The 11,216-nt window shown below is 43.8% G+C and overlaps 1 protein-coding gene across 1 annotated transcript in view; it reads left to right on the plus strand.

The window, feature by feature from the left end:
* Positions 1-10,426, plus strand: part of LOC139381200 (coiled-coil domain-containing protein 85A-like) — a 46,797-nt gene extending 36,371 nt beyond the window's left edge. The window contains exons 3-4 of the mRNA XM_071124643.1: positions 8,980-9,037; positions 9,694-10,426. Coding sequence (XP_070980744.1) covers positions 8,980-9,037; positions 9,694-9,709 — 74 coding nt within the window. The 3' untranslated portion in view covers positions 9,710-10,426. The remainder of the gene's footprint in view (positions 1-8,979; positions 9,038-9,693) is intronic.
* Positions 10,427-11,216: the final 790 nt, after the last annotated feature.

Here is an 11,216-nt window from a genome sequence, read left to right on the forward strand (position 1 = left end):
AAATCCATAGGCCTAATGGACACATGCTCAAACTTGCACACTTTTGATAGACTTAAAGGGGCAATCTGTATTTACTACATCCATGTTTTGATGTATAAATTATACATACAGTACCAGTCAATTTTGGACACACCTACTCATTAAAGGGTTTTTCTTTATTTTTGTAGAGTAATAGAGAAGACATCAAAACTATGAAATAACACATAATGAATAATGTAGTAACCAAAAAAAGTGTTCAACAAATCAAAATATATTTTAGATTTTAGATTCTTCAAAGTAGCCAGCCTTTTCCTTGATGGTAGCTTTGCACACTCTTGGCAGAGCACGTAATTCCATGAGCGCAGCATTTATTTTTAAACTCGAATCAATGAGCCCAATCGGTCCTCCATGACAACAAAATAATAAACAGAGTAGGGCTGGCCAATAAGTCCTTAGTTTTGGGGTCATGCTCAGGTAAAACAATTTGGCTTATCCATACTTCCATATTTCCAAGTCTTATTCTTGAAGATCAAGGGGAATAACATTTATTGGAGTAGTAGAAAGCGATGGGTTAGAAGACGCCTACATAACCAATCCATAAAGTAAAATGTAACATCCATATATGGCCAGCTAGGTACACTTTAACACTGATTTATCCTGAAATAGATGTTTTTTCAATTGATGTCGTTCAATTGCCAAGGGAGCAGTAAATCTTCCTGGGGTCCAGGAAAATTAAGGCAGTTAAATACAATTTTAAAAACATTACAATGCATTTTACAAATGATTTCAAAACACATTGTGTGACCTCAGGCCACTATTCTACTACCATATACACTATATATACAAAAGTATGTGGACATCCCTTCAAATTAGTGGATTCGGCTATTTTCTGCCACACCCGTTGCTGAAAGGTGTATAAAATCGAGCATACGGCCATGCAATCTCCATTGACAAACATTGGCAGTAGAATGGCCTTACTGAAGAGCTCAGTGACTTTCAATGTGGCACCGTCAGTTCGTCAAATGTATGCCCTTCTAGGGCTGCTATGGTCAACTGTAAGTGCTGTTATTGTGAAGTGGAAATGTCAAGGTGCAACAACGGTTCAACCATGAAGTGGTAGGCCACACAAGCTCACGGTACGGGACCGCCGAGTGCTGAAACGCGCAACGCGTAAAAATGGTCAGTCCTTGGTTGTAACACTCACTACCGGGTTCCAAACTGCCTCTGGAAGCAACGTCAGCGCAAGAACTGTTTGTCGGGAGCTTCATGAAATGGGTTTCCATGGCCCAGCAGTCGCACACAAGCCTAATATCATCATACGCAATGCCAAGCATTGGCTTGCGTAAAGCTTGCCGCCATTGGACTCTGGAGCAGTGGAAACACGTTCCCTGGAGTGATGAATCCTGCTTCACCATCAGGCAGTCCAACGGACGAATACAGGTTTGACGAATGCCAGGAGAACGCTACCTGCCCAAATGCATAGTGGCAACTGTAAAGTACAACAACACTTTAGACGATTCTGTGCTTCTAACTTTGTGTCAACAGTTTGTGGAAGGCCCTTTCCTGTTTCAGCATGACAATGTCCACATACTTTTGGCAATGCAGTGTAGCCACAACACCTCGTCCAGTGTGTATGTGTGTGTGATAGTGATCATAGGTCCTCTACTGGGGACAGCTCCTAATCTAGGCCAACAGCTGCTTCCCTGGCTTCTCATTTACATTTCCACTTTGAAGCATTTTCTTCTGAAGAGGAATATTTGACATATTAATTGCTTACGTGTGAAGTTAACCCACCCACACACACACTTTCATGAGCAGATGCATGTACTCACGTACACACGTACACATGCATACATGCGAATATCTGTCTGTGCATGCACGCACGCGCACACACACACACATGTCCCAAGTTGGGCAATGGTTTGGGATGCAGGTAGCCTAGCGGTAAGAACATTGGGCCAGTAACCTAAAGGTCACTAGTTTTAATCTCTGAGGGTGTCTCAGGGGTAGTTAGGATATGCAAAAAAAAAATGAATTGCACGTGTATAATACACACTTGTGTAAATTGGACAAATATAAGCACCCATCAAATTATTATTATTATAATATACACTCCCCTATCCACGTCAGCTGACTGTTCCTAGTGTACACTGTGTTATGTAATCAAATAGATGCACTGTTTATTTGCTAGTGTAAGCAACACTTAGGGGTTGTTCCCGGTGCTTTGAGCTTTTTGGCCGCCCACAAGGGAAATAGCCTAATGCAGGGGTTCAGATTCAGAACAGACCTTCACTGACACTGTGTCTGTTGGCTGCCATGGAGTTATTCAGGAACATAATGAATATTGTTGATGTGGTGTGTGTTGTTTTGCGTGTGGGTCGGTGTGTGTGTCTTCACCTTGGTATGTGTGTTTGTCTGTGTGTGTGTGTGTTTACTCTTGGAAATCTTCATAGAAGCACGGTGCTGTTGATCAAAGAGTCACTTCTTTCTATGCTCCCTTCTATCTTCCCCTCACAATGAGGCTATGCCTCAGAGGACCCTAACAAAGGAGAGCCAAAACACACCCTCTCACACACACACACACACACACACACACACACACACACACACAGGTGCAGCAAGGCAGAGCAGACAGCTGTGGACTAGCCGGCGGTCTTTGTCCCCGTCTCTGGCTGGACCAATGGGAGTGCAGGAGGAAGCAGGTCAATAGGGGCAGAGAGGGGCCAGAGGACCAGGGTCTCTCTGCTCAAAAGGGATGTATTTAGTAAACACAGACTCATATGCACGCTCACACACACAAACACACTTCATGTGTATGACAGATGATGAATGACCGTGGTCCCTCGTCAACTCTTCTTTCTTCCTGCCTCTCCTTCTGAACACCTGTTCTGCCACATGCTCACTGGAAGTTTGATCTGGTCCTGCATGAATAACCAAGATGGCTGAGGGCTCTGAATGGTACAAATTTACTGCCTAATATCGACAACACATTATATTTACATTTTAGTCATTTAGCAGACTGTCGCGATCGTTTGAATGACCAAGGCACATCTTTAATAAATATGAAACTCACCAAAAACAATACAGAAGAAAACGAAACATGATATTCTGGGCTGCTCACAGGCAGCTACACAAAAACAAGATCCCACAAACAACAGGTGGGAAAAGCTGCCTAAATATGATCCCCAATCAGAGACAACGATAGACAGCTGCCTCTGATAGGGAACCATACCAGGCCAACAAGGAAATATAAAACATAGATTTCCCACCCTAGTCACACCCTGACCTAACCAAATAGAGAATTAAAAGGATCTCTAAGGTCAGGGCGTGACACAGACGCTCTTATCCTGAGCGACTTACAGCTAGTGCATTCATTTCAAAATATCTAGGTGGGACAACCACATATCTCAGTCATAGTAAATACATTTTCACTCAATAAAGTAGTTATGAGCAAAGTCAGTGCTAGTAGGGACAAAAAAGGGGGTGGGTGCTGTGTGATTATTTAAGATACTCGTTGAAGAGGTAGGGTTTCAGACGTTTTCAGGAACATAGGCAGGGTCTCTGCTGTCCTAGTGTCAGGGGGAAGCTTGTTCCAACATTGGGTGCCAGGACAGAGAAGAGCTTGGACTGGGCTGAGCGCGAGCTGCCCTCCCTTAGAGAGTGATGCTTAGGGCCAAGAGGCCAGAGGTGGCAGAACAGAGTAGTCGGGTTGGGGTGTAGGGTTTGAGCATAGCCTTCAGGTAGGGAAGGGCAGTTCCCCTTGCTGCTCAGTATGCAAGTACCATGGTGTTGTAGTGGAATTTGAGTGGATGTGACAATACACATGCTGAAGTAATAGTGCTTTAAGGAGTTATTTTGACCATTGATACCCAGGTATTGGGTTTTTAAGTACCTAGCTCCACATAGAGAGTCAGTGTAGTGGTATGTGTGTTGATAATTGCTTTCAAAGCAGTGCCTTGCCTTTATCTCTGCCCCTTCCCAAGAACATTCATATGTAGCCTTGTCATTGGTAGACAATCAGTTTAGCTCAAAGCCAAAGTGTGACCATGGCAACTGTCACGTTCTGACCATCGTTCGTGTGTGTTTTCCTTGTTTTAGTGTTGGTCAGGACGTGAACTGGGTGGGCATTTTATGTTGGATGTCTTGTTTGTCTATTTCTATGTCTGGCCTGATATGGTTCTCAATCAGAGGCAGGTGTTAGTCATTGTCTCTGATTGGGAACCATATTTAGGTAGCCTGGGTTTCACTGTGTGTTTGTGGGTGATTGTCCTTAGTGTTAGTTTGCACCAGTTTAGGCTGTTTCGGTTTTCATTACGTTTATTATTTTGCACTGTTTGTATTTAGATTCGTGTTGCTATAGTCACAATAAACATGGATCGTAATCTACACGCTGCATTTTGGTCCGACTCTCCTTGTCATAGAGAAAACCGTTACAGCAACTGATACTCAATAATGGTAATTTCTAATTAAAGAGGCCTAGGGTCACAGTTAAAATGTGTAAGTCATTTATGGCTAAATGGAATGCTATTTGTCGCTATGCGTGTGTAGGCTGTGTGTGTGTGTTTGTGTGCCTGCATGTGTGCCTGATCTAGTGTGACTGAACATACAACCGATATCTCAGTCCTAACAGAATAACACCTTTATTATGGCGAGAGAGAGAGAGAGAGAAAGATAGGGAGACAGAGATGAGAGAGAGAGTGAGTGAGTGAGTGAGTGAGTGAGTGAGAAGGATAGACAGGTGGAGCTAGATTCACATACAAGAAGACAGAGTGAAGGAAATAGATGTGATGTGTGAGGAACAGACAGAAAAGCCAAAAAGGATGACATCTCTCTCAAATCAAATCAAATGCAGTAGATGGTATAGAGTACAGTATATACATATGAGATGAGTAATGTAGGGTATGTAAACATAAAAGTGGCATTGCTTAACCTCTCTGCGCACAGAACCCGTTAGCGGGATGAAATTCGACAACATACGGTGGTCGCTACATAAATAGTCATATTAAACATTAATAAAAATACAAGTGTCTCACATGTTTCGAAAGCCTAGAATCTTGCTAATCCAACTGCGTTGTCAGATTTAAAAAAGGATTTACTGCGAAAGAATACGATGCGATTATCTGAGGATAGAGCCCCATAAAAAACAACTATTTCAACCAGCACAGGCGTAACAAAATCACAAACTGCAATAAAATAAATAGTTTACCTTTGACGATCTTCCTCTGTTTGCAATCCCAATGCTCATTGTTACACAATGAATGGTCTTTTGTTTGATAAAATCAATTTTTATAGCCTAACACGAAACATTTTGTGAACCGCTTGTGTCGTGAATTCCGTCTCATTCCATTTTCGATGACACATTCGATGTAAATACACACACGAAACATGACTTTTCCAGGCATGTTTGGTTTCATTGCAATCAACTGGTTTGTTTTTAAAGTGGCTAGTGATACATGTATTGCATAAAGATGTCAAGATGTAGTAGATGGTATAGGGTACAGTATATACATATGAGAGGAGTAATGTAGGGTACACATTATATAAAGTGGCATTGTTTAAAGTGGCTAGTGATACATTTTTCCATACATTTTTCCATTATTAGAGTGGCTGGAGTTGAGTCAGTATGTGGGCAGCAGCCACTCAATGTTAGTGGTTGCTGTTTAACAGTCTGATGGCCTTGAGATAGAAGCTGTTTTTCAGTCTCTCGGTCCCTGCTTTGATGCACCTGTACTGACCTCGCCTTCTGGATGATAGCGGGGTGAACAGGCAGTGGCTAGGGTGGTTGTTGTCCTTGATGGTCTTTATGGCCTTCCTGTGACATCGGGTGGTGTAGGTGTCCTGGAGGGCAGGTAGTTTGCCCCCGGTGATGCGTTGTGCAGACCTCACTACCCTCTGGAGAGCCTTACGGTTGTGGGCGGAGCAGTTGCCGTACCAGGTGGTGATATAACCCGACATGATTCTCTCGATTGTGCATCTGTAAAAGTTTGTGAGTGCTTTTGATGACAAGCTGAATTTCTTCAGCCTCCTGAGGTTGAAGAGGCGCTGCTGTGCCTTCTTCACCACGCTGTCTGTGTTGGTGGACCAATTCAGTTAGTCCGTGATGTGTACGCTGAGGAACTTAAAACGTACTACCCTCTCCACTACTGTCCCGTCGATGTGGATAGGGGGGTGCTCCCTCTGCTGTTTCCTGAAGTCCACGATCATCTCCTTAGTTTTGTTGATGTTGAGTGTTATTTTCCTGACATCACACTCCGAGGGCCCTCACCTCCTCCCTGTAGGCCGTCTCGTCGTTATTGGTAATCAAGCCTACCACTGTAGTGTCGTCTGCAAACTTGATGATTGAGTTGGAGGTGTGCATGGCCACGCAGTCGTGGGTGAACAGGGAGTACAGGAGAGGGCTCAGAACGCACCCTTGTGGGGCCCCAGTATTGAGGATCAGCGGGGTGGAGGTGTTGTTACCTACCCTCACCACCTGGGGGCGGCCCGTCAGGAAGTCCAGTACCCAGTTGCACAGGGTGGGGTCGAGACCCAGGATCTCGAGCTTGATGATGAGTTTGGAGGGTACTATGGTGTGAAATGTTGAGCTGTCGTCGATGAACAGCATTTTCACGTAGGTATTCCTCTTGTCCAGATGGGTTAGGGCAGTGTGCAGTGTGGTTGCGATTGCGTCGTCTGTGGACCTATTGGGGCGGTAAGGAAATTGGAGTGCGTCTAGGGTGTCAGGTAGGGTGGAGGTGATATGGTCCTTGGCTAGTCTCTCAAAGCACTTCATGATGACGGAAGTGAGTGCTACTGATCGGTAGTCGTTTAGCTCAGTTACCTTAGCTTTCTTTGGAACAGGAACAATGGTGGGCCTCTTGAAACATGTGGGAAAGGCAGACTGGGATAAGGATTGATTGAATATGTCCGTAAACACACCAGCCAGCTGGTCTGCGCATGCTCTGAGGACACTGCTGGGATGCCGTCTGGGCCTGCAGCCTTGCGAGGGTTAACACGTTTAAATGTTTTACTCACATAGGCTGCAGTGAAGGAGAATCCACAGGTTTTGGTAGTGGGCCGTGTCAGTGGCACTGTATTGTCCTCAAAGCGGGCAAAGAAGTTGTTTAGTCTGTCTGGGAGCAAAACATCCTGGTCCGCGACAGGGCTGGTTTTCTTTTTGTAATCCGTGATTGACTGTAGACCCTGCCACATACCTCTTGTGTCTGAGCCATTGAATTGCGACTCTACACTGACGCTTAGCTTGTTTGATTGCCTTGCGGAGGGAATAGCTACACTGTTTGTATTCGGTCATGTTTTCGTTCACCTTGCCCTGGTTAAAAGCCGTAGTTCGCGCTTTCAGTTTCGCACGAATGCTGCCATCAATCCACGGTTTCTGGTTTGGGAATGTTTTAATAGTTGCTGTGGGTACGACATCGCTGATGCACTTGCTAATAAACTCGCTCACCGAATCAGCGTATTTGTCAATGTTGTTGTTTGACGCAGTGCGGAACATATCCCAATCCAAATCCACGTGATCGAAGCAATCGAAGCAATCTTGGAATCAGATCGGTCGGACCAGCGTTGAACAGACCTGAGCGCGGGAGCTTCCTGTTTTAGTCTGTCTATAGGCTGGGAGTAACAAAAATGGAGTCGTGGTCAGCTTTTCCAAAAGGAGGGCGGGGGAGGACCTTATATGCGTCGCGGAACTTTGAATGACAATGATCCAGGGTTTTACCAGCCCTGGTAGCACAATCAATGTGCTGATAGAATTTAGGGAGTCTTGTTTTCAGATTAGCCTTGTTAAAATCCCCAGTTTCAATGAATGCAGCCTCAGGATATGTGGTTTCCAGTTTACATAGAGTCAAATAAAGTTTGTTCAGGGCCGTCGATGTGTCTGCTTGTGGGGGAATATATGCGGCTGTGATTATAATCGAAGAGAATTCTCTTGGTAGAATATGCGGTCAACATTTGATTGTGAGGAATTCTAAGTCAGGTGAACAGAAGGACTTGAGTTCCTGTATGTTGTTATGATAACACCATGCCTCGTTAATCATAAGGCATACCCCCCCCCCTTACCTCTTCTTACCAGAAAGATGCTTGTTTCTGTTGGCGCGATGCGTGAAGAAATCAGCTGGCTGTACCGACTCCAATAGCGTGTCTCGAGTGAGCCATGTTTCCGTGAAGCAAATAACGTTACAGTCTCTTATGTCTCTCTGGAATGCTACCCTTGCTCGGATTTCATCAACCTTGTTGTCAATAGACTGGACATTTGCGAGTAGTATGCTCGGCAGCGGTGCGCGATGTACCCGTCTCCGGAGCCTGACCAGAAGACCGCTTCGTCTCTTACTCCCAGGCAGATACACAGTGCTATGTTGACAGACACTGAAGCAGAGGATGATGGGCAACAGGAAGTGGCGCCCAGAGGCTGGGGTCATCCATGCTGTAACAGACATTAAGAGAGATCTGAGAGTAACATCACTCTCATACATCCACTTAATTTATGCCCCAACCACACATCTGAGCCTTTCACTGTGGGTCTTCACACCTTTGTGTATCAGAGGGCACTGTGTGTGTGTGTGTCTGTCTGTGTGTTCTTCTTACTCAGTATATCGAACATAATTAAGATTATCATTATAAGCTAATTAAACCAGCAGACCCTCTCATTGTAAGTGATGGTGCTATATTACAAAACACTTGAATTAGTTGGTTGGTTTCCACCTAATGACTGTCATTACTACAATGACTCACTGTTATGGCCACATAACACACACACACACACACACACACACACACACACACACACACACACACACACAAACACACACATGGATATACTGCGGGAATCAAGACTCCCCATTGTCTTGTACCGTAACAATTTAGTAATTTAACAGACACACTATTACAACAATACTCTTTTCAATATTTTCTATTCTATTATTTGCTTGTATTATTGTCATCAGGATGTTGTGCTTGTCCTTGGCCATATAAATTATGTATCATATTTATTGATGTTGTTTGCAGCTCTCATATCTGCTGGCTGCTGCACCAACACCTGTAGGAGTGTGAAGCTTTGGGACAGGTAAGGCATATATATATACACAGGTATGCACACCAGTGGAGGTTGGTGGGAGGAGCTTTAGGAGGGCGGGCTCATTGTAATGGCTGGAATGGAATGAATGGAATGGTATCAAACACATCAAACATATGGAAACCACGTTTGACTCTGTTGCATTTATTCCATTCCCGCCATTTGAAATAGCCCGTACTCCTATAGCTCCTCCCACCAGCCACCACTGATGCACACACACAAACACATGCTCGCTCACAGGCATACTGCACAAATATTTTCGGGAAAGAGATTGATGACAATGGACTCTTTCATGTGTCTTGAGTGTGTGTGTGTGTGTGTGTACGTGTAGTCGTCTACTGTATGCTTACGTGTCTGCATGTGTGTGTGCGTGTGTGTGCTTGTATTTGGGCTCCCTCTGCTCTGACCCCAGTCTTAATGTGCTGCCTGTAGGGTGAGTGATGGGCTGGGTTAATATTTAATGATGAAGCACTTTTAATGGCCGAATATATCAGCCCTCAGGTTACCTAGAGAGGTTTGCTCTCCTCATTCTGCTGAGCACAGGCTCACACACACATGCACACAAACACAAACACACGCATGGACACTGGCACGCGCACATGCATACACAGTAATGGTAATACCAATTTTCCATTCTTGTCTTTCAGCTTTGATGCCTCCTGACCACCACAAGCCTCAGTCATACATGCTGCTGTGACCAGAGTCTCTAAAGGGAAGGGGGAGAGAGAGAGAGAAACAGTATAAAGACACTTGCAGTAGAGAAAGTTCAAGATAAATGAAGAGAGAGAAAGAAAGACGGGCAGAAAAGATACAAAGAAAGAATGAAAGACAATGTCTTGACGAGGGTGACTCTGACTTCAGCCATGATCCTTCTTGACTTCAAATAGAGGAAACATTATGGTTTTAGAGGCAAAGCCAAACACTCCATGATTGCCAAATGAATATGGCTGTCAGTGAGATATGATAATCTGTCTGTTGCCAACAGAATAGTCCTACCTCCTTTGAGAAAGAAACCTGATGAAAGAGAAAGGAACAAGACTTGTAGGCCATGGGCCCTTTACAGACCAACACATGCTCCCCATAATACAGTGCAATACTCTGTTCCCCTTTCAGCTTTGTGTGAAGTTCCAACCAGTGTTACAGTACAGTACATAAACCTTGTGTCAAAGTTCAACTGAGAAGATTGCATCATATTGATCCATATTATACATTTTGAAATTCACAAACGTTGGTTTCAGCCTGCTCATATGACAATGGCTGTGGAGCAAACATATCAAAATCCTATCCTCAATTAATGTGATATGTGCGGGGCCACACACACATACACAAACGCGCGTGCGAACATACACACATTTCATTACTACTAACGGACTGCTGTATAATCTCCCCTCCCTGTGACTTGATACATTTGTGGTGATAGAACTAAGATAGAAATAAGATAAGTCAAGAGTAGTGTATATCATCTTAGTTTTCTATATATATATATATAGATATATATATAAAACAATGAAAGTTATTATTTTTGATGTACTGGTGTTATATCTATAAAGATCATATCAGGAGATGTATGCATAAGATAATAAAGTGTCTTTATGTAAAATACCTAATCTGGATAGTCTTCTGTTTGGTCCCACACACACCATACACTGGCACTATATTTGTGTTTGTGTGTAGGAGTGCATGGATTCATGTTAAGGATAGAGCGAGCGACTATTTCACCTCAGCAGAAGGAACCACAACAGAGGTATTCAGCACTTATGCACTTAACCCATTGATCCAGGACCAACACAGCTACACAGAGCAGATAAGAGCTATGATGATCAATCTCACCTCTCTGCTTGACCGAGGATGATATGATTTTCAGAGGCTTATCTGATCAATATCTCTCTATGGTCAACTTGTTTGTGTGTGTGTTTTCATAACACACTATATGATACAGCTTGCTACAATGGGTAATGGGCTCACATTATTTATTTACTCAGATGGCATCGAATCAAATAAATTCAAATAAAAACCACCCACCCACGCACACTGACACTCACTCACTCACTCACTCAGTTAGAAACACACATACACCTCTACACTCTCCAACCCAACACACACAAAGGACATCACACAAAGGATTTTTTTTTTTCATCACACAATTATTTGTACTCGCAAAAACGCAAAC

This window comes from Oncorhynchus clarkii, chromosome 23 (genome assembly GCF_045791955.1).
Source record: "Oncorhynchus clarkii lewisi isolate Uvic-CL-2024 chromosome 23, UVic_Ocla_1.0, whole genome shotgun sequence".
Lineage (NCBI taxonomy): Eukaryota > Metazoa > Chordata > Actinopteri > Salmoniformes > Salmonidae > Oncorhynchus > Oncorhynchus clarkii.